Genomic DNA, 25,563 nt, shown 5'->3' on the forward strand with positions numbered 1-25,563 from the left:
TGATCTTTGATTAAAAGTCACATTCTTTCTGATCCCATTATTTAAACCCTAGTTAGTGTGTAATGTTGTTATAATAGCATAAATAATACCTGTAAAATGATAAAGGTCAAAGTTCACTGCCAGGCGATATATTTTCTTTAACAGAATTCGCCTTTTAAAGCCTACATCAAACGTCCGGTTTGGACTACAGCACTCTACTTCCTGCTTTAATGACGTTTTTTGACTAAACTCCGCCCACAGGAATACGAACGGGACCTTTAACAAGTAATTTCACACTTTATTTAGTCCTAAAAATGCTATTTGGTCACTTATATTAAATGCATTATACAAACAAACCTAATATTTGTAATATTAAGTGCTTTAAGTTTGTCCAGATATGGCGTCTGGCATGGTGATGTCCGGCAGCAAATGATAGCTCGTAATGATGTCCATCTTCTCAGATACTGACTTCAGATCTTCTAATATGAGTCTAATGCTGTGGGAGGCGTTAATGATGCCTGTCTGTGAACTGTTCAGATGAGTCGTGGCCTGTCGTATGTCTCTGGCAGCGCTCTGATACACCTGCCTCAGACTTTGACTGACATCCGTACACAGTCGAGCATTGCTCTCCTGTAGCTTCTGCTGCAGCAGCGTGTTAAACCGATCTGAGTCTGGTTTATATAAGGATAATCTATCGTCCTGTCCGGAGGCAGGTGCAGGTGTGTTTCTGATCACTATGAGGGGTGGAAGATCTTTGCGGAGCATCTGCTGTTGGGTTTCAGAGGCCAGATGATGAGATTTCTCCTCTTCATCCTCGCTGTCGGTTTCTGAAGCTTCTCCAGCCACCTTTATCCCGGAGGATAGCGATGATGGAGGAGCGGATGTGATGTTGAGTTCATCCTCCGAATCCGTTTCGGACGCTTCGCCTTGTACTACGATCTGGAATTTGTTGCTTGCCATGATTGGACACCTGAAAGAAGATGAGATGATTCTTTTAAAACCATTTGAAAGAGTGCTGTGGTAATACCCTGCTGAAAAAACAATAGCAAGCATTAGATACATTTTAGTGCTGGGCAAAGATTAATCGCATACAAAATAAAAGTGATTTGTAACATAATATACAAATGTGCTCTGTGTGTAATTATTATGTGTATATATATATATATATATATATATATATGGGTGATTCTCACGAAACCATTGAAACACCACGGCACTAATGATTTTAGCTTTAAAATGTGTAATATAGTAAGATTAAAAAGCATCAGAATTAACACAATACTGTGTTCTACCTTGCACAATATATGATTTCAACATAAGAATTTATAATTGTAAATTTTATCTCATTTTCTGCTGAAATTCTCATTATCGCAATGTGTCCGGCTGTGTTGGAACATGCGTTATGTTGTAATTTAATCAAATGAACACAAAAATATTAAGAAAAAAAATAAATGGATGTTTTGCTAGACTACTTTAGATGACAGAAAGAATATTTACTGAATATTCATGTATAATAATAATGAAGAAAAATTAGGAAAATGATGTGTCCATTCCTGATGTTCTCATCCTCCGCAACACTTTTTGAGAACAGTTTAAGCACACATACAGAATTTTAATAAAGTTTGATTTTGAGTGACCAAGCACATGGACCAGTTACTTCAAGATGGCTACCAGGTAAGATCATTTTTTACAGTTAATTTGAAATATTGTCTTGTCAGAATGCTTACACGACATTTTGATTATCATTACCGCAACAGATGCTTATTAAATGTTAATTTAATTAATAGAAGCATAATACTTTGATTTTAAATGCATGTGCAGAATCTCCAAATTATGTTCTTTCAGGTTTGTCATGTCATTTTGAAAATATGTCAGTGTTGATATTTTCTGACTGTTGCGGTAATGAGATTTTTTTAGGACTATTTTTTTAAATTATGTTACAAAAAGTGTTAAATGATAAGTAAAAGTTTTTAAATTAATGTTCCCATTTACTCCAGACTTTGTTTTTCAATGTCTGGTGGGAAAAAAAGTAAATTTAAGCAATTTTTACATTTTCATGCTTGACATTTTCAAAACCAAGTTTTCGTGAGAATCACCCATCTATATATATAAATTCTGTAAATGTATACATGTATGTGTGTGTGTTAAAATATACATAATAATTACACACAAACATATATTATGCAAAAATGAACTTTTATTTTGTATGCGATTATTCGCGATTAATCTTTGCTCAGCACTGGTAATAATTGGAATTGATTATCCCATTTTGGTTTTAATGAAAACTTTAATAGTCTCTGTGGTTCTCTACTGTATGGGAACAAATAAAACACCATAAAATGGGAAATCCTACTGGAATAAGAAGACCCATGGCCATAACACACACTGCGTTTGTAATTTTGTAATGATTTTAATGGTAGTTGCATTAGAAACCATCAGAATTTTTATTGCTATATGCTATTTGTATTGTATTTTCATCAGGGTACCATGGTAAAACGAAAGATACCATATATTTATGCACCATGGTATAAATATGGTATCCCGTAGTACTTTGTAATGTAACTTACATAGTAAAAAATGGCCTTAAACAGTACACACATAACGTTACATTTAATAATATGTCATTTTTCTTACCTGCTGGTGTTTGTATCCACAGCGCAAATGTCATAAGATTTGTCACGAGAAGCTTCTTCTTCTATTGACTTTTTATGGCGGATGGCCAACCAACTTATGGTGCATTTACCGCCACCAACTGGACTGGAGTGTGAAACACTGGTAAGCATATGACATTCGCATAAAAGTATAAGAAAAAAAAAAAAAAAAAAATTAAATTCTATCAAATACTCCTATTTCTTTAATATATTTTATTATAGAACCATATATAATACTTTGCTTTTCTTGTTCTTTCAATATATTTATCAAACTGAATGCTTCAACACCCATATTTTTAACTTCATTGATGAGTTTTAACCTTTCATTCTCATATTTCTTACACTTTATTAATACATGTTCTATGGTTTCTGGCTGAATACAATAATTACATTGCCCTGATTCTTTTCTTTCTTTCTTTCTTTTTTAACGCCATACCAGCTTCAAAGGCTATATTCATGGCGAGAATACAGTATAATTAAATCAAAGTTAGATTAAAAAAGATGTTTCAAATTTATTTCCTCTAAAAATCTTAAAACCATGCTTGGGCTCACTTGATTAAAAACCTTTTCAAAACTATCAACAGAGTAAAAACGATTTCTCACAGGGGTAAAAGTAATACAGTCTAAAAGGATGTGTTTAATGGACAATGGATTTTGACAAGATGAACATTTTGGATGGTTTTCTCCTGAGAGTAAAAATTGGTGTGTGATTCTTGAATGTCCTATTCTACATCTTGTATATATAACTTGATTCCATCGTTCTTCAAAACAGGAATTATGTTTTTTCCTCACATCAGGATTTATTTCATGCAACTTATTATTTAGACATTGATCCCATTCTGATTGCCATTTATTTCTGATGTATTCATTTATCATTTGTTTTAAATCTGTAAAAGGTATAGAACACTTTATTGATTCTGTGGATAGTGCTTCTTTTGCTGCATTGTCCGCTTTCTCATTTCCAGCAATTCCTGAGTGTCCAGGTACCTAGCAAAAGTAGATGTTAAAAGCCTTTGATTTCAGCATTGATAATTTAATAAAGATCTTGACTATTGTTGGATGATCAGTTTTCATATTTTCCAGTGAATCCAGGCATGATTTTGAGTCAGTCACTATTAAGAATTTCTTCTGTGAAGATGTTTCAATAAATTTTAATGCCAACAATAAAGCATTTGCTTCTGCTGTGAAGATTGAACTTTGATCTGGAATACGTATTCCTTGATGTACTTCATTCGTAGCAAAAGCTGCCGCTACCTGGTTTCCAGATTTGGATCCATCTGTGTATATTGGAGTATACTGGGGATAAATAGCTCTTATTTCTAAAAATTTTAGCTGATAATCATTTGGGTGTGTTTCAGATTTTTGATTCTTTGATAAATCCCACAGAATAAAGGGTTTTCTGATATCCCAAGGAGGAATTTTGCAAAAATGGGTTTGTTCCAGGATGTTTAAATCTAATTTGAGATTTTCCAGATGAGGTTTTATTCGTAGACCAAATGGACGAATATGATTTGGTTTTCTTTCATACATTATTGAATACTGGGTTGAAAAAACTGCTGGATGTGCTGGGTTTCCTTTATTTGTTTTTAATTTAATTGCATATTGTAAGGCCAACTTTAATCGTCTGTTTTCCAAGGAAGGTTCATTAGCTTCTACATACAGACTTTGAATTGGTGATGTTCTATAAGCTCCCAAAGCTAGTCGTATGCCTTGATGATGTATAGTATCCAAGGATTGTATGTAGGATTTCCTGGCAGAACCATAAACAATACTTCCATAGTCCAACTTTGATCGGATCAGTGTTCTATACAAGTTCATAAGTGATGTCATCTCTGCTCCCCATTTAGTTGTGGACAAAACCTTTAAAATGTTCATGTCTTTAGAACACTTCTTTTTAAGCATTTTAATATGTGGAATAAAGGACAGCTTATTGTCAAAAATTATGCCGAGGAATTTAGTCTCCTTTTCGACTTTAATGGGGGTTCCATCCAAAAATAATTCTGGTTCATTGTGTAATGAACGAAGTTGACAAAAATGCATACAGACAGTTTTTGTTTGTGAGAATTTAAAACCATTTCGTACTGACCATGAGAGCATTTTATTTATTTTTAGTTGGATTTTTCGTTCAATAATGTTAATATGCTTGCTCTTATAACAAATGCAGATATCATCTACATATAAACTACACAGAACATCAGAACCAATAACTTGAGCAATACTGTCAATTTTAATACTAAAAAGAGTTACTGATAGAATACTTCCTTGAGGTACTCCAAGCTCTTGTTTATGCGGGTCGGACACAGTATTGTCTACCTTAACTCTAAAAATTCTATTCGAAAGAAATCTTCCAATAAAGATTGGCAGACGTCCTCTAAAATTTAGTCGATACAAATCCTTTAAGATTCCATGCTTCCAGGTGGTATCATAGGCTTTTTCCAAGTCAAAAAAAACAGCTACAGCATGTTCTTTTTTAATAAAAGCATCACGGATGTAGCTTTCAAGACTGACAAGGTGATCAGTTGTGCTTCGACCTTTTCTAAAACCACATTGAGCCTTACTTATAAGTTGTTTAGATTCCAGAAACCAGACTAGACGATCATTTACCATCCTCTCCATAGTTTTACATAAACAACTGGTTAAAGCTATAGGTCTATAATTTATAGGATCACTATGATCTTTTCCTGGTTTTGGGATAGGAATAATTTCCGCTTCAAGCCAAGAAGATGGGATATTTCCTGATATCCAAATAGAGTTAAAAGCTCCCAGAAGCTTCTTCATAAAGAGGTGAGGCAAGTTCTTTATAAATTGGTAATGAACTTTATCTGGTCCAACCGCTGTATCATGGGATTTCCTAATTGCTCGTTGTAGTTCTTCCATGGAAAAAACCTGATTGTATGGCTCTAAATTATTTGAACAAAAATGTATTTTCTCTTTCTCTTCTTGAATTTGAAATGTTCTAAAAGCAGGAGAACAGTTGTCAAAAGATGAATTCTTTTCAAAAGTTCTTGCTAGAATGTTTGCAATATCTTGTTTTGAAGTCAAGAGTAAGTCATGTTGCCTGATGTGTTGTATTTGCGAACCAATGGTTTCACCCTTCATTTTCCGTATCAGATTCCAGATTTTGGTTGATGGAGTACTAGGTGATATACTGGCAACAAAACTTCTCCAGCTTTCCTTCTTAACTTCATTGATGGTTCTTCTTGCTTTTGCTCTAGCAATCTTGAGTTCAATAAGATTTTCAGTTGATGGATGTTTATAGAAAAATCTTTCAACCTTTTTCCTTTCTTTGATAACCTCTTTACATTTATCATTAAACCATGGAAGTTGTTTAGATTTTTTGTTTAATGATGTTTTTGGGACTGTATCATTTGCAATAGACATGAGCGTTTCTGTAAAATTTTCCAAGGCGTCTGGGCTGTCCTCCACAAAATTTGCAAATCTCCCATAACATAGAGTTTGAAATTGATACCAGTTAGCTTTTTTGATTTTCCATCTTTGTGTTTTTGCTGCTTCTTCTTTTCCTTTAATAGTAACTATTATTGGAAAATGGTCACTTCCGCAAAGGTCATCCAATACTTTCCATGATAAATCTAAAAAAACTTCTGGTTGGCATATTGTAAGATCGATTGCAGAGTAAGTTCCATGCCCAGGATGTAAATAAGTATTTGACCCATTATTTAAAAGACATAAGGTATTATTATTAATAAAGTCTTCAATCTTCTTTCCTTTTGTATTACAATGATCACTGCCCCACAGTATGTTATGACTATTAAAATCTCCCATGAGAATAAAAGGAGATGGAAGTTGATTTACAAGATCATCTAGGTCTGTGTGTGTCAAATTTAAGTCTGGAGGAATATAAATGGAGCATATTGTAATGGTTTTATGCAGAGTTAGTCGTACTGCTGTCACTTGTAATCTACTATTAATACTGATGGGACTATGGATTACATTATTTCTTACTAATATTGCTGTACCACCAGAAGCTCGTTTGTCACTGGGACCAAAGGTGGCAAATATTGTAAAATTTTTAAAAGAAAATTTACAATCAGTTGAGAGTTGTATTTCCTGAAGGCATATTGCAAGGGGGTCAAAAGTTGTAGTTAAACGCTGTAATTCTGTGAAATTTGCTCTGATACCACGACAATTCCATTGGATGACAGATTCTTTCATTACCTGTTAGGAAGAACAGGAACATTTGTCTTAACTCTTCCTTTTGGAGATGGGCTTCTACTATAATGTTCACTCTCTTTCATTTCCACATCTTTTATTTGTCTTGTCTTTGATGTTTCTTCTTGAGATGCTTTAGATTGAGAGTTTGATTTCTTGTTGCTTTTACTTGTCCTCTGATTTCCAGTTTCTGAAATTTGATTGAGGTTCGTGTCATGAGGTTTATCTTTGTACATCCATGTGATGTCTGTCTGGCAATCTACTGACCTCACAGATTTACTTGCAGCAGAAGCAAAGGTTTTATTCAGAGAAAAAATAGGTATCGTAGTCACTTGTTTCTTTGCTTCAATATAACTGATCTTCTTTGTACATTTGATTTTTTGTATTTCCTTTTCTTTGATCCACATGGGACACTGTTTTGATGCAGCCGAATGATCACCTGAGCAGTTACAACATTTTGTTGGTTTCTCACAACTCCCCTTGTCATGGCCTTCTTCTCCACAGTTACAACAGATATGTCTGTTTTTGCAACTATTAAATCCATGTCCATACTTTTGACAATTGAAACATCTCAGAGGATTAGGTATATATAGGTCTACCGGAACACTCAGATACCCAATCTGAATTCTTTCTGGAAGGAGTGGTTTAATAAAAGTGATGATGTATGTATTAGTTTTAATTATTCTTTCTTCTCTTTTGATTATTATTCGTTTCACATTTGTTACTCCTTGAGTTTTAAGTTCATCTGTTATTTCTTCTTCATCTACATCATCCAGTTCTCTAGTACGAATTATCCCTTTACTATAGTTCAAAGTTGGGTGAGGTGATGCCTTTATCTGAACTCCTGCCAGCATATTAGCATGTAACAGGTTTTCAGCATTTGCCTTTTTACAGCATTCAACAAGAATTTGTCCCGAACGTAATTTTTTCACTTCTTTAACGGTTCCTGCTATTCCTGCAATACCCTTTTGTATGGCAAAAGGGGATAGCTTGGTGATTGGGAGATCTGAAGAGACAGATTCAATAGTAATAAACTTTGGCCAATCATCATTACTCGACAAAGTAAAACCTCTGTTTGCTACACTGGTATCCATATCAGGTTCCAAAAAACGTTTTTTTGAGTTGTGTTTTGTAGCCATATTTAAATGTTTAACTTTCATCATCTCTACTCCCCACCCACCTTGGAGCCCAAAAAAAAGGGATGCACATTGCCGCGGATCTCCAGCAGATTATGCATCAGGGATATAAAAATGGTATACTCAAGCAAAGTAAGCTATCATTTGCTCAAATCGCTTGATTGACCCTAAGCCAACGCCTTCTGGGGATATATGGAAAAAAAATAAATATATATATATATATATTTCCCAGGGCATGTCTTGACCAGCCGATTGATTGGATCGAGCCATTCCAACCTCCCGTCTAGGTGAAGTAGGAGCCAAAGTACCGTGTTGAAATAATGGAAACCTCAGTAAACCACATTTCTCAGGGACCAGGATCTCTTCCTCCCCCGACACGGGTCGCAACTCACGGCAAACGAGTTGTCCCATTTGGGATATTTATGATGTGTTTATTTCCAAATTCTTTCAGCGTGATGATGTAATTGCACACAAGAATATAATTGTAATTAAAAATAACTGTAACCCTAGTAAGGGGGGCTAAAGGGTTGTTCTCTCTTGCCCAAGGAGAAGACCCTAGCACTACGGAGGGAAGGAGCGTGCCACTGTTCCTTTCACGGGCTACCAAAAAACCTGGGTCCCGTGCCGTACCCGGCATTGCCCTGATTCATGTTTTCCTATTTTAAACAAAGAATGATTCAATCTAGTATGACCCATCCGGATTCGAGAAATTGCTGTATCTTCTTTTCTGTTCCTGACAACATATCTTCCATTTCCTACTTTCTGTTGAATGTTATACATAAACCTACCCTTGCTGTCACAATTCCATGCCTCTTGCCATTTGTTTTTTATGAATTCTTTAATTTTCCCTTTAACTTCATTTTTGCTCAGAGTAATTTGGACATCTATTTCTGAATGTTTCAGAGCTTCCTTAGCTAGTTTATCAACCACTTCATTCCCCTCCACTCCCACATGAGCAGGAACCCACAAAAATGTTATCAAACTTACATTACTAACTCTTAACAAACTAGCAAGTATCTCAAATATAATGTCTTGCCTTGATGATTTTAGTCCACTAGTAAGACTCATTAATGCTGCATAAGAATCAGAACAAATTGTTACTAGGCTTGGTTTTACATCCTCTACCCACTGAAGGGCTAGCACCATAGCAATTAATTCTGTTGCGTACACAGATACATGATCTGATATTCTTTTTTTAATACTAGTTTTAAACTCCGGGATATATACTGCAGCAGCAGTTCTACCAGAGATAGGGTCTTTCGAACCATCAGTGTATATATGTAGCCATGAAGAATAATTCTGCTCTACATATTGTTGTGCAATTATGTTCTTAGGGGTATCTTCCTCCTTTTTCATTTTTGTATGAATTTGAAAATCTACAATTGGCATAGGAAAAAACCAAGGTGGGATTCTAGATACGATCACAGTTGGAGTAACATTACAGTCAGCAATACCCACTACTTCTGCTTCCCCATTAGCAGTCCATCCAAAACTTTTAATGTTTTTATTTCCATGCTCCCAACACTCTACATTTACCCCCTTTATGTCCTCTTAAATTAACCCAATAGTTCATTCTCAATTTATACCTACGAAGGTGTAAAGGAGCTTCCCCTACCTCTACCTGTAAAGCTGAAATGGGAGATGTTTTAAACGCCCCACAACATATTCTTAAAGCTTGATTTTGTATTGTTTCAATCTTTTTCATAGTAGTTTCAGATGCAAATCCAAATACAATACTTCCGTAATCTAACCTAGGTCTTATCAAAGTACAATATATTCTTTTCAAAGACAACCTACAAGCTCCCCATTCTATTCCAGATAAACATCTTAAAATATTTACTCCTGTTTTACATTTATTAATCACCTTTTTAGCATGAGTTGCAAATGTCAATCTAGAATCCATCCATACACCAAGATATTTAACCACCGGGACTTGCTCCAGCTCCTGATTATACAACTTTAATCTAACTTCAGGTACTTTCTTCCCTTTAGTAAAACATATAACCTGAGTTTTAGCCACAGACAATCGAAAACTCCAATTATTTGCCCATATCTCCACTTTATCTACAGATTTTTGTAACTTTTGGGACACACATGCAATATTACGCCCTCTTTTCCATATTGCCCCATCATCTGCAAATAATGCCCTTCCAATGTCATTCCCAATGTTACTAAAAATATCATTAATCATTATATTAAAAAATACTGGGCTACATACACTCCCTTGCGGAGTTCCATTATCAATCAGTAGTATATATGGGGGACATATATTCACATAAAAATGATTGATGGTGCCCTTTGACCTTAGGGGAGGGGCTGACCTTTTGACCTTAGGGGAGGGGCTAACCTTTTGACCTGTGAGGGAGGGGTGACCTTTTGACCTGCGAGGGAGGGGCTGACCTTTTGACCTGCGAGGGAGGGGTGACCTTTGACCGGACCTCCCACGTCGTGAACCTTTGACCTCCGGGGAGGGTCTAACCTTTGACCGGACCTCCCACGTCGTGAACTTTTGAACCGACCTCCCACGTCGTGAACTTTTGAACCGAACCTCCCACGTCGTGAACTTTTGAACCGACCGCCCACGCTGCGCTGAACTTTTGAACCGACCGCCCACGCTGCGCTGAACTTTTAACCGGACCGCCCACGTAGCATTGAACTTTTAACCGGACCGCCCACGTAGCGTTGAACTTTTAACCGGTACGCCCATGTCACGTTGACATGTTTACGACCGGGGTTATCTCTGCGGGATGTTAAATCATGTCCTCCTACGATAAAACAATAAAAACAGTGTTTACACAAGTGGTCTTCATTAAAACACATTCCATGCTCCCATCATAATTTATATAAGGTGGGGCCCGATATGTCTAATAAAAGCCAGGGAAATCACAGTTACGACAATCACAAACATGTATAGGCCATGCAGCTCGCACGGTACTCCAGTGAGTGAATGGTGAAATAGCATGGAGCATCTAGCTATGGCGACGAAAAAATTTAACTTTTAACATGCATTGAAATTTTAACATGCACTTTAGAATGCGTGACATCGTTATAATCTGCCATGCTGGCATTGAAATATTGTGAAATCCTCTCATTGATTAGTTTCATTAAACACAATTTTTTATATGAAATGATCAAAGAAATTAAATGTTCTTTCTTTTCTTTAAAAAGCCATACCAGTTTCTTATGCTATATTCATGGTGAGAATAAGCTGTAATTATATAAAGTAAGATTAGAAAAGATGTTTAAAATGAACTTTCTCTAATAATCTTAGCACTATGTATGGATACGTCTGATTAAAAAACATGTTCAAAAGTATCAACATAATAAAAAAGGTTTCTCACAGCGGCAGATGAAATACAATCTAAAAGAATAAAGAACTATGAATTCTGTCAAGATGAACATTTTGTAGGATTTTCTCTAGAGAGTAAAAATGGATGTGTAATTTTTAAATGTCCTATTCTGCATTTTGTATAAATGACCTGATTTTCAAAACAGAAGTTATGTTTTTTCAAATAAACTGTTCAATACAAAGATATGGTCTTCTGCCACTTACACAGATCGTAGTCCTTGAAGTTGCATTCCTGAGAGATGCTTCCACTCCGAAGCGTAAATCGTTTTGGCAGTGCCGGTGTGAGGACCGAGATATTTTGTTTTTTAACTCGTAAAGCATGTCCAGTCCTCCTGTGATAGCAGGACAGTGTTTATACAAGGGGGCCTGCATTAATGCAGCTTGCGTTGCTTTCATCATACTAATAAGTACAGCATAAGTAAAGACAAAAAGACACATATTACAAAACATTACCTGTCTAAAAACTGAGACTTTTAACTTTAGGTTATTAGTATATTAGGTTTAGTATAGTTTTCAGACTTTCAGAAAGAACCCATCAACCCAAAGAATAAAGCACCCATCAACTACACCTATCCCAATCTCAAAAACTCAAGTTTTCGTCCAGTATCCATCACTGCACCCGAAATACAAGCACCCGAGACACGCTCGCACTCCCCAGCCAAAACACCAAAACCTCCAGTGCTCCTGTATTCAACACAATATCTAATAATATTTGACAAATCACTCCATACAAGACAATCAAACCACATACATTCAATGAACACAACACACAAAGTCCAACTTCATCACATGCTCCGATGCACTCATTTCTCTGTCTCTGTTGTTCTCAGTTATCAGTTGTCGGCTATGTATACTGTGTTTTTTTATAAAGTGTATTAAACTCACACTACTCTTTACCCAGAATAACACGTACTTCTTCCGTGGTGACAAAGCGAGGTCCATGATTTCTTCAATTTCTTCAATTTTAAGTAAACTTTTTATTGTAAAATAGTCAAACAAAATAGCAAGACCAAAGACACAGGTCAACTGACGATCCCCACATACGAAACACCCGCACAAAACCATCCAGGCATACTCCCAAAGTGACGTTGGCTCCATTACACCACAATACAAGAATAATAAATCAGTATATACTATAAAGATTCACTTTGCTATCATTTCCAAATAATGTTGATTTATTGTGTTGTACTCAAAACATCTGAACTTCAGTCAGCTTTTTGGGGGGCTGAGCATTAATTTACTTTTTAAAGATTCCAACATCTAGTTGATTTTTAACCCTTACCTATACATGTTGCTTGGCTCACTGTAAACCCGGCATGCTTACCATTATGTTTACCTTTAAATGACAGAGAATATAATAGCACTTACCCCATAAAAACAAAAATGTCATCACAGAAAACAGTAACAAACCATCTGGTAAATCGAGTGTTGTAGAACAACGAGTGAAATCTACGTGTTAGTTCAGATTAAAAATACCTCGTTTTTTTTATATACAGCTCCACAAGGCAAAACAAAGATCTCACGTAGTCCATCATGTTACACCGGCAGTTTGATTATTGTGACAATCGTGTCCTTTAGTGCACTAGGGGCATTATGGGTAATGTAGTCATCTTCACAAGGCGAATCGAACGCTGTGTATGTTAAAGGTGCATTGTGCTACTTTTAAAAAAGACAAAAATGCTAAATAATATACATAACTATATTATCAGTGGTGTATAAGGACCTAACATAATGAACTGAATTGTTTCTATTACCTAAGATTGACCCATTTTCATCTCCATACACCGCGGGTCCCCTTATACGGAAGTCACCGTCATATCTCTACAGTAGCCCTAAACGTACAAACTGGTCTAAACAGCACGTTTCTTCCCTACGTTGTCTCAGACGATGACATGTTTGTCGTGCGACAGCTACCATATGAGTTTTAAAATTGAAGAGTGAGTTGTCTGTAGCAATTCACAATCTCACCACTAGATACCGCTAAATTCTACACACACCACCTTTAACTGGCTACTGTTTCCAAGATGCATTACGATCTAAGCCATCGCACTGGGAGAGAGAGTACATAGTGAAACATATTATTTACCATTTTATTTGTTGTTGTTGACACAATTTAATGTAAAGTGTAAGATCTTATTCATTTATAAAAAAATAACAGCTTAAAGATAACTATTAGGACTGAAACTAAAAACCCTCATATTAGCTGTGTACATTATGAAACTGATTTTATTTCACCTGTTTTACAAGTTAAGAAAAATTTAAGCGCTCCACATAAGAAGCAAGAATTCCTTTTCCTACGGGTGCATAGAGCAGAGAGGATGATATAGAAAATACCGGGAAAGACCTTTCCCACTGACACTTTAATATTCTATAGCTTCATAACTCACACCAATGACTATGTGATGAGGGGCGTGTGAATTGCTGTGTTTAGAGGGGACGGATCAGGATTTTTAGGTTTCAAATCAGAGCCTGAAACTTAGAGCTCTCACACCTCAGATACGACGCTCTGGCATGTTCATTTAGCGGCAAATTTGAAGGCTACTTTCAGGAATTTTCCAGTAAATTGTTTAAAGCAAAGCTTTTAACACGGCATAGCTCAACTGTGCAGGATTCAAGGAGTTGCAGACGCTATTTTTGAGGACGGTGCAAGCACGACCGGAAGCTTAACAAAATCAGGGAGAGACTTGTGGACGTACATTGTGTAAAGTTGTCTACGACGCTGCGGATTCTTGAAAGGAGAGAACAAATGTCACTTGAGCGTGAGCACAAACGCAAGATGCCGTACGTGTGCGGTCCTCCAGTTTTTAAAGAAATGCTTTCAGAACACTGCAGGAGTGAGCTTGTTAATCTTTTTTATGCGGTAATATCGACAAATGCTGATGTGTGCTTGCCGCAAAATTACTGCGAAACTGATGTTGAGCGTGCAACCAACCTCAAGAAAAAAACAGATGTCGTGAAAAGTCTGGACAAGTCCCCCGACAAGAAGGTTCAAGTGTCTGCCAACGCCGATGAACCGATCAATGTGTTCATCAAAAAAGCTCCAGATGCTTTGTACGAATTTGGTGATGAGGAGTTTGAAATTGCTAACATCCTCCACATGTCTGCATATGTAATAGATGTATGTGTTGCCGTAGCGACAAAGAAGGACCAAACCAATGTGCGTGAAATTGTTGAAGTTGCTGCTGACTTTATGATCGACAAGGGTCCTGGCACATGCATACACTTTCTATTGTATCTAGACAACATCATAACCTTTGGTGATGATTGAAAACAATGCGAGTTCCTGGGACACCTCGTACACCTGAAAACACATTCACTTTTTTTTCACGACCTACCTTTAAACATTTGAACATGGTCTTTTTATTTTTCTTCACCTTCTTTCCATCTATAGCCTGCTTATTTGATAAGTTCTGGTTTCAGCTCTTAGAAAGTTCGTGATAAACGTTTGTGTGAAATGTTACCACTACATTCGGTCATTTGGACTTGTAAACATCTTGTTCATACAAAGTGTGACACTTATTATGTTATGTAAAAATAAAAGTGACTTGCATCAGTATGAAAAGCTAAATCCGTATGCATGACCTGATACAAATTTGGTGATTTTGTAACTTAGTGATTTTTACATAGACACGTCAGTTACTTTGCATAACCTGTATAACTCTATGAAACGTGTCCTTTAATAACTGAATCATGCCAACATTTTTACTCAAGAATTTCAATACTTATCAGGACCATTTTAAGCACATTACAATATACCATCATTTATTTACCATTCGTAAAACATGCGTAGTTGCAACACTACCATTCAGTTAGACTTTACATTTCTAGACTGTGTTTTTCTCAAAGGTTGCTTATATTTACAGACAACACACTACACCTAAGTGTATCTTAACAATGGCAAACAGGAATACCAACGTTTGCAAACAAGTGTGGTTAAGCACTTTGATTTTTGACATGATTCACAGAAAGCAACAGTGAATCATCAAAACGTTGCTAGTTTTTTAGTTTCCGAAAGTTTACATTTTTACTTGCAAACAAACCAGGAACATTATTCATCTGAACACTTTCAACAAACCTATGTCTTTGTTGTTTTTATTTAGACAATCTTTTGTTTTCATAGTTTTGATCTGTTCATGTTAAATTTCTTCTGTATATCTTCTAAAGATAAATAAGGTCATTGTCCTTGGGTTTTCTCAGATTTTATAAACCTTTGAAACCTTCTTTGTCTTAATGCCATCAATGTATTTATTACTTATCCGTTATTTGCTATACTGTATGCCATCTTTTTTAGTTTACACCATTCATTTTTACAGAAAGTTTCAGAAACTCACATTTACATGGAATTATGATACATTTTACTTTTAATGATCTACAGGAGTGAGTGGTGGTTTAACAGGGGTAAACTGTTATCATGCCACAATCCTGAAGGTTTATAAGCCAAACAAGAGTCCTTCAACACCTCACACCATACTGATGTCGTTTAACTGAAAAATGATGCACAGACAAGCCCAAATGGCAAAAACAGCAGCAAGAAAACTAACAATGTTCAACCAGCACAATCGTCACTTATAGTTTTGTCATATGATAATGATATGATGTTTTATCTGTCCGGTGGTTGTCGAAGTATTTTGGCACAACTGTTCACTCCAATCCCCAAACACCCATACATGACAAAAGCCCCCCTTCTGTCTGAAGCGACACCAAGCATCCAATCCACAGCACCGCACTGCAAATGCCCAAAAAATTCATACAAAACCATCCTCACCACAATATACTGAAGATGCTGTAAAGTGTTTAAGCACATGGTACTGATGTCACATGATACATTTTCAAACAAATTCAAAATTACATTTCACTATGTTTGCATCACAATTTTTTAGCCAACTTAACAAACACTGTCTGGTTTAGTCTTATTTTTAAGCGCATTGATACCATTACACTTAGCATGCACTGCACTTAATGTTGAAAGATTACTCGGTACACGTTGTAATGTTTTTTCACTTGGTACTGATTTTACACATTTTACATTGTCATAAGAATTTATAAGCTACTTTTTGACATCTCCACTGTTTCACGATAACAGATTTAGTAAGTATATCTAAAATATACTTCACTATGTTGTGGAGTTGTTTTAGTGCCATTTTTAGAGGTAAGCTGCACATTAACTTGAGTACTGTACTTACTGTGAGTACCGGGTTTTGGTATCTGTACTTTACTTTATTAGTTTCTAGAGAAAAAAATCCTTTAACAACGGTGTTGGTTAATGGTTGTAGGATTTTTGTACGTAGTTCTCTCAATACATTATGCCTCTGAAGCAACCTACTGAATACACTGAATAGTTTGTAGTATCTTTGGAATAACGAGCTTGATGAATGATACAGACCCTATAGAAATTAAACAAAAACAAGGTCATTAATAAAGGCATCTTTATTTAAAACTATAAAAGTTACAGGATTGAAAAAGTCTTAAACTCATTCACATTTGACAAATATCTCACTTTTCATGTCAATATATTTCTATTAGGGTACTTGGGAGTCGAAAGTTGTTACTCTGTAGGAGGTTTGAAAGTCAGCGGATGATGTTCGAACACTAATCGGTAATTTTACAATAAAAAGTTTACTCAAAACTGAAGAAATCGAAGAAACCATGGACCTCGCTTTGTCACCACGGAAGAAGTACGTGTTATTCTGGGTAAAGAGTAGTGTGAGTTTAATACACTTTATAAAAAAACACAGTCCACATAGCCGACAACCGACAACCGAGAACAACAGAGACAGAGAAACGAGTGCACCAAAGCATGTGATGAAGTTGGACTTTGTGTGTTGTGTTCATTGAATGTATATAGTTTGATTGTCTTGTATGGAGTGGTTTGTCAAGTATTGTTGAATATTGTATTGAATACAAAGGCACTGGAGGTTTTGGTGTTTTGGCTGGGGAGTGCGAGCATGTCTCAGGTACTTGTATTTCAGGTGCAATAATAAATACTAGACGAAAACTTGAGTTTTTGAGATTAAAATAAATGTAATTGATAGGTGCTTTGTTCTTTGGGTTGATGGGTTCTTTCTGGGAGTCTGAAAACTGTACTAAACCTAGTATACTGATAACCTAAAGTTAAAAGTCTCAGTTTTTAGACAGGTAATGTTTTGTAATATGTGTCTTTTTGTCTTTACTTATGCTGTACTTATTAGTATGATGAAAGCAACGCAAGCTGCACCAATGCAGGCCCCCTTGTATAAACACTGTCCTGCTATCACAGGAGGACTGGACATGCTTTACGAGTTAAAAAACAAAATATCTCGGTCCTCACACCGGCACTGCCAAAACGATTTACGCTTCGGAGTGGAAGCATCTCTCAGGAATGCAACTTCAAGGACTACGATCTGTGTAAGTGGCAGAAGACCATATCTTTGTATTGAACAGTTTATTTGAAAAAACATAACTTCTGTTTTGAAAATCAGGTCATTTATACAAAATGCAGAATAGGACATTTAAAAATTACACATCCATTTTTACTCTCTAGAGAAAATCCTACAAAATGTTCATCTTGACAGAATTCATAGTTCTTTATTCTTTTAGATTGTATTTCATCTGCCGCTGTGAGAAACCTTTTTTATTATGTTGATACTTTTGAACATGTTTTTTAATCAGACGTATCCATACATAGTGCTAAGATTATTAGAGAAAGTTCATTTTAAACATCTTTTCTAATCTTACTTTATATAATTACAGCTTATTCTCACCATGAATATAGCATAAGAAACTGGTATGGCTTTTTAAAGAAAAGAAAGAACATTTAATTTCTTTGATCATTTCATATAAAAAATTGTGTTTAATGAAACTAATCAATGAGAGGATTTCACAATATTTCAATGCCAGCATGGCAGATTATAACGATGTCACGCATTCTAAAGTGCATGTTAAAATTTCAATGCATGTTAAAAGTTAAATTTTTTCGTCGCCATAGCCAGATGCTCCATGCTATTTCACCATTCACTCACTGGAGTACCGTGCGAGCTGCATGGCCTATACATGTTTGTGATTGTCGTAACTCTGATTTCCCTGGCTTTTATTATACATATTATGCCCCACCTTATATAAAATATGATGGGAGCATGGAATGCGCTCCAATGAAGACCACCCGTGCAAACACTGTTTTTATTGTTTTATCGTAGGAGGACATGATTTAACACGCCCGGAGATAACCCCGGACGTAAACATGTCAACGCGACGTGGGCGGTCCGGTTAAAAGTTCAACGCTACGTGGGCGGTCCGGTTAAAAGTTCAATGCTACGTGGGCGGTCCGGTTAAAAGTTCAGCGCAGCGTGGGCGGTCGGTTCAAAAGTTCAGCGCAGCGTGGGCGGTCGGTTCAAAAGTTCACGACGTGGGTTGTCCCGGTCAAAGGTTCACGACGTGGGAGGTCCGGTCAAAGGTTAGCCCCTCCCCGGAGGTCAAAGGTTCACGACGTGGGTGGTCCGGTCAAAGGTCACCCCTCCCTCGCAGGTCAAAAGGTCACCCCCTCCCTCACAGGTCAAAAGGTCACCCCTCCCTCACAGGTCAAAAGGTTAGCCCCTCCCCTAAGGTCAAAAGGTCAGCCCCTCCCCTAAGGTCAAAGGGCACCATCAATCATTTTTATGTGAATATATGTCCCCCATATATACTACTTCAATCCTATAAGTCGCTGAATACTCTACCCCTATCCTAACTTGTATAGTTCTTTCTAGAAGGAAATCCATAATCCAATTGTACATCTTTCCTCCAATTCCCATGCATTTAAGTTTAATTAAAAGTCCTTCTTTCCAAAGCATATCATATGCTTTCTCAATATCAAATAAAACCCCTATCAAAACTTCTTTATTTGCCTGAGCTTTCCTAACATCTGCTTCTAAACTCAAAACAGCGTCCATAGTATTCCGTCCTGCCCTAAATCCACTCTGATATGGTGATAACAGACCTCTTGTTTCCAATATATAATTTAGCCTACGTATAATCATTTTTTCCTCAACTTGCATAAATTAGAGGTTAAAGCAATTGGCCTATAATTAATAGGATTAGATTTATCCTTTCCAGGTTTGCCAACAGGTACAACTATTCCATGCTTCCAAGAGGAAGGAATCTTTCCTGCATTCCATATCTTATTAAAAAGATTAAGAATAGTCTTTAAAGATCTATCTGATAGATGTTGAATCATAACATAACATATATCATCTTTTCCAGGCGATGAATGTTTAACTCCCCCTAGTGCCATCTTTAGTTCATACATAGTAAAATCTACATCCAACGCTTCATCAGAAGGACATCTCTTAATCATTAAATCAGGATATTTATTTATTTTTTGATTTCTACACTTTTTGATATCCTCTGATACATTATCATCACTATGGACTTTAACAAAAACTTCAGCCAACATTTCAGCTTTTTCATCATCTGTCACAGCTATTTTCCCTTCCTCATTTTTTAAAACAGGTAACTTTAGACTTCTATAAATTCCTCCCATTTTCCTAATTGATCCCCATACTTCACTTACATCAATATCCTCTCCTATAGTTGTACACCAATCTCTCCAATACTTCTTTTTAGCTCCACGTACTATTCTCCTTACTTCAGCTTGTGCTTTCTTATATTTAATAAAATCTTCAAATAATTTAGACTTTTTAATTTTCCTAAAAGCTTTATTCCTATTATGAATAGCATTACTACACTGATCTGTCCACCAAGGGACAGCCTTCCTTTTCTTACATTTTCCCTTTTTCCCTATAATATTATAAGTTACATCAAACAATACTCTACACACTTCTTCATTACATTCATCTATGTCTTCCATCTTATCTATTTCTAATGTTGATAATTCTACTTCACTTAAATATTTATATGCTTCCCAATTTGCTTTACTGAATCTCCATCTAGGAACAAAACTCACACTATGCTCTATTACACTCATCCCTACCTTACATACAATAAAATAATGATCACTACCCATACTATTATCTTCCCAAACATCCCATACACATTTACTAGCTATTCCTTCTGAAACCAATGTCAAATCTATAGCTGACCCACTACCATGTACCAAATCTATTCTTGTATTCCTCCCATCATTAAGACATACTAACCCATTACTATCTATTATTTCTTCAAGAACCTCCCCATTATGATTATCTTTACTATTTCCCCATAAAGTGCTGTGTGCATTAAAATCTCCACACCAAATTATTTTATGATTCCCTGACCCTACAACCTTTTCTAAATCTTTACTTAATTTATCACAAGGATTATAATAATTTATTATTCTAATGTTATGTTTCTCAGCAAATATTTCTATGACTACCAATTCAAAATCTACTGTTTCATTAATAACTCTAAATTCCAATTCATTTTTTATAAAAGTTGCCACTCCACCTCCATTACCTGCCTTCCTGTCTTTCCTTACAATATTATAGCCTTGCAGAACAAAATTAAGATGAGGTTTTAACCATGTTTCTTGTAAACAAATTATATTTGGTTTCTCATCCAATTGATCTATAAATTTTTTAAATTCTGGTCCATTAGCAATAATACTTCTGGCATTCCATTGAAGAATCGTTAAAACCATAACAATTGTTATGTACTTCCACATGCTGTTTGAGAACTTATTTGAGTCTTAAGCATCTCATTTATTATTTCCAATGTAACTCCTGCTACTTCCAAGTATCTCTCTGCTGCCCTTATTATGATTTTAATTCTCTCCGTTCTGCTTTCTGTTTGAGCAGAACAATTTATCACTTCAGCCATAAATGAGACAAATTCCAATTTCCCAAACACCAACCTATCCTCATTTGCCTTACTTTGCGCGAGAGAATTTCCAGTCCGTTCTTGTGCTTTTACCTCTCTCGGTGACTGCTCCTTTTGCTTTGTTTTTTGTGCTGCTTCAGCGTATGTTAACCCCTCAGATATTCGCACATTCTGAATTTTCACAGCCTGTTTGTGAACAACACATCCCCCAAATCCAGCACTATGCTCACCTCCGCAATTGCAGCATTTTGCCTTAACACCTTCGCCACATTTACCATATTCATGGTCACCCCCACATCTCGCACAACGTTGATTTCCTCTACAAACTGCACTTACATGTCCATACTTCTGGCACTTGAAGCATCTAAGCGGAGGGGGCACGTATGGTCTTACCGGATAACTTACATATCCTATTTTTACCCTTTCTGGCATTTTTTCCTCATCAAACTGAAGCATTACTGATAAACTATCCATCCTTTCTTTATTTTTCACGAATTGAAGCCGTTTGGCTCCAACTACCTTTCCCTCTTTGATGCAACTTTTAATTTGATCAGCATTTACATCAGTAGGAATTCCAGTAATCACTCCCCTAACCCAAGTTTTGGTCTTCATCAATGTGCAAGACACCAAGTGTCCAAGCATCGAGGTTATACTTAGAGCCTTCTTTTGTTGGTTTCCATCCTTACACATAATAATCAAATTACCATCTCTTAATGTTTTTGCACCATTAATCACTCCTAACGCTTTATTAAGAGATTTTGTTAGTTTAATTGGGTTAATTGTCATACCTGATTCTGCAAATTTCATCATCACTTTATATTCTTCTATGTTTTCCTTACTCCCGTTATCCTCCTTTCCACTATCCGTCATTGATCCTCGACTATTTGTTTTCTTCCTTTTCCGATTCACAATTTTCCACCATTCACTCCCTACACTCCCGCCACACGATTCATCTTCCATTTCCGGATCACTACCTGAGCTACCGTCATTTCCTGCCATCAGTTCTCCAGTCACAGTCCAGTGTTGCCACCGCCAATCAACTCTGCACTCCTATTAGACGGTGGGCCGAGGCTCCGTATCTGCTTTACTTTTCGAAATGGATGATCCCCATGGAGGGACAACCTGAATTTGTAAAGTTTGGACGGTTGTTTTATTCTCAACGATATGAAAAGTGTTGCCACTCGCATTTATTGCACATTTTCCCCCGAAATGATAAAATGTCCCCGTAAATATGCAGGCAAACGCGGTTGCCTACTATATCAGTCGAACCAATAGAGCGGCAAGATACTGACAAAGGATTATTATTAACCAATCAGACGTGGGTTAGTAGAACAGCTGTTACACGGATTCAGACACGAGCTGCAGCGGAATTGACCATCGCCAAGGACATTCTTTGTGTGATTGTAAGTATTCATTTGATTTAATTGATATCTATTTAAAATGTTTGTTGTGTACATTGGTTTGTTCAAACGTATGTATGCGTCTCGTTAGTGTTGTTTTACGTAGGCGTAGACTAACGTTAACCGTTCCGTACAACAACGATGTTCCGTGCAGATTCACTTTTACCGCCGATCGATCATACACAAAATATGTATATGTGTCGTCTTCATTTCTCTTACATCTCCGTTTAAGAGAGACACACCCCAGTCGAATGTTCTAGTAATATTTCATAAAGTTTGCGCCCACTGCGCTTGAAAATGACCGGTGGGCAAGCCACACTTCGACAGCTGCTGGGGTGTGTAGACAACTAACGTTAGAGCAGCGAAAATGTACATTACGATATATTTTATGCTTTTCACAGTATTATAGTTTTTATAAGCTGCAATGTTTACTCCCTCTGTTTCTTCCACAGTTTTTTTTAAAAGTACATTTAGCTTTGACAGTCAAAGTTCACGTTGTTAACAGCCTCTCCTCAATGACTGTTTTGCCGAAGTGCTTGTAACGTTACCCATTTGCATATGTGTGTTAATGTTCTTGTGTTTTTGTGTGGTGAGGTACCGGGTATAATCTCGATAGCACCCTTACGAAAATTAACCAGGGTTTTATTGTGGTAAAAGTGAAGTAACCAATGTATTTTGTTGTATTGATTACTATCAGCAAAACTATGGTTTTACTACACTAACCACGATTTAACTATAAAACCATAGTTGTCAAAACAATAGTTATTTTGTGATTACCATGGTTTTACTACAGTAACCATTTTTTTTAACTGTAGAAAAACAATGGTTAATTTTTGTAAGGGCAGGTGAAGTGATACCTTGTTTTATACTGTTAATTTTATTTTAACCCCTTTACTGCTGTTTTTCTGAACCTTATACTTCTTATGTTTGCAGATAATGCAAGGTGTGGGGCCTGCTTGGATGTGTAAAGACCATGGGCTTAAGACCTCAGAGCCTGTGTTTTTACTGGTGTTGCATCGCCATCCTCTGCCTCTACCACTAAAAATGTGCAAAACAATAGGTTTAGGTTCTGCACATCACTGATTGAAGAAAAATTATTTGTAACTTTCAGCAGTGAAAAAACTCATGCTACATATATTGTTTCCACCTGTTCCCTTAAGATGGGTAATAAACCAATTTCACATCGTTTAGGGGTCTCATTTATAAAACTGTGCGTAGGATCCTTACTAAAAGTCTACGTACACACAAAAGCCAAAAATGGCATACACCAAAAAAATATTAAGACCTATAAAACAAAGCACTGTTCCCTTTATAAATCACAGATCACCTGCAAGTGTTCATACATGAATCATCCTCAGGTCCCACCCTGCAAGCCCATCTCTCATTAAGTTTTTTCTTTTATAGAACACAACCTTTGTGTGGGAACTGGTGTACGCACATTTCCAGCCCCGTTTTGTGCATACGCCAGTTCCCACACAAAGGTTGTGATCTATACAAAACCGAACTTAATGGGAGAATGGGCTTGCAGGGTGGGACCTGAGAATGATTAATGTATGAACAATTGCAGGTGATCTGTGATTTATAAAGGGAACAGTGCTTTGTTTTGTCTTAATATTTTTTGCCATATGCCATTTTTGGCTTTTGTGCATACGTAGACTTTTAGTAAGGATTTATAAATGAGACCCCAGGTGTCTGGTTTTGTTGATAATAACGATGCCAATCATGCCATAATTGAAAAGGAAAATTTTGTAGGTTGTTTTTATTATATTACTGTTAATACACTGCATCTACATTTGTACTACTCTTATACTTTTACTACACTGCACATGTGTATGTATATACACTGTACATGTAACTGTTATAATAATCTTAAACCATTTGTCTTTGATGCATTTTTGCTCTGCTATTTAAAGGCTACTGCTTAAACATTGCATATTTAATTTATACTGCTGTAAACCATGCTACTTTCTTCACTGCATGTCTATACAATATACTACCAACCTTCCTTTGGAGTTTCTTCAATAAAAACTTCCTCTCTTCTCCTTTGTGCACTTTTTATCTTTGTGATATTTGTGAAATGGCTGTAGCACTGCCTGTGGTAGCTAGTGTTAGCTAGTGTGACTAACTTGTTTGTCGGTTCCTGGCTTTGTAACTTATATGCCTGTATTATTCTTGTGTACTGCTTTCTCTGCATTCAAGGTTTTTCCACAGCAACACTGATTAAATCAATTTCTGCCAGCTTGTGCCTGTGAAGGGAATGGTGGGTCCACTATCCTCAAATACGTGCATGCAGCACTTCATTTTTTGACATTTCTTTCCAGTAAACATGATAAAGCAGGGAAAATAATTGTCTGTCTTGCTTTATGACGTTGTGTTTCCAAGCGATAACAGATATCAGAACGGTGTATTTATTAAAGATAACAAAAAAATGACAGGACATGACAAAGATGGTTACATAAAATAAAAACAGTAAGAATGGGCAACGTTACCTCTACATTCACATTTTGTGTCAAACTGAATATTAAAACTGCATTAGTGGCTAAAATTAGTTATCAAGTTAAATCTTTCCAGCGAAACTCGCCAGTTTGTTGACACGCGTCATCACTTTTCCACGCATGCTATTGGATGAAGGCAACAAATACGTCATGAACTTCGGACCCCAAACGTAGCTGCTTACTCTATTCGCCGGGAAAATAACCTGGAGAAAGTTACCGATATTATAGTAATGTGCAAGGTGTGTAAGTGGCAACAATTTTTATTTGCTTTGTTGAAAAGCGTAGCGGTTACATAAAAAAAACTGGGTTATCCATCACAAGAGATCGTCTGATAACACGAAATCTCCCCTCGGCCCACCGTCTATATCCCGTCACGAGAAGCTCGTTCGAAACAGGAACTATAAGAAAGAACTGGCATTCAAAATAAAAGTCCCTAAGCGCATGAAGTACTTGAAAATTCAAAATAAAAGCCCGACTTGCAGAGACGTAAGCGAAATGCTCACTGACGAAACTTTGCAATCACGCATAAGAGTATTCATTGGTGTATTTTTATAGGATTTTTATCACAAAAATGTACATACCTGACATATGGCTACTGCTACTGATTTACTTCTC

The 25,563-nt window shown here is 36.4% G+C and overlaps 1 protein-coding gene across 2 annotated transcripts; it reads right to left on the reverse strand.

The window, feature by feature from the left end:
* Positions 1–262: 262 nt before the first annotated feature.
* On the reverse strand, positions 263–25,426 carry bloc1s3 (biogenesis of lysosomal organelles complex-1, subunit 3). Of its 2 annotated transcripts, XM_073862919.1 has the most exons (3): positions 25,319–25,426; positions 2,614–2,654; positions 263–949 (listed from the first exon to the last, which is right to left on the reverse strand). In XM_073862919.1, exons 1-3 carry the CDS (start codon positions 25,364–25,366, stop codon positions 361–363), a joined length of 678 nt encoding a protein of 225 aa, XP_073719020.1. In that variant the 5' UTR covers positions 25,367–25,426; the 3' UTR covers positions 263–360. The 2 variants fall into 2 exon arrangements, with proteins under 2 accessions (XP_073719020.1, XP_073719021.1); XM_073862920.1 differs by lacking the exon at positions 25,319–25,426 and having other exon boundaries at positions 2,614–2,666.
* Positions 25,427–25,563: the final 137 nt, after the last annotated feature.

Source organism: Misgurnus anguillicaudatus, chromosome 24, assembly GCF_027580225.2.
Source record: "Misgurnus anguillicaudatus chromosome 24, ASM2758022v2, whole genome shotgun sequence".
Lineage (NCBI taxonomy): Eukaryota > Metazoa > Chordata > Actinopteri > Cypriniformes > Cobitidae > Misgurnus > Misgurnus anguillicaudatus.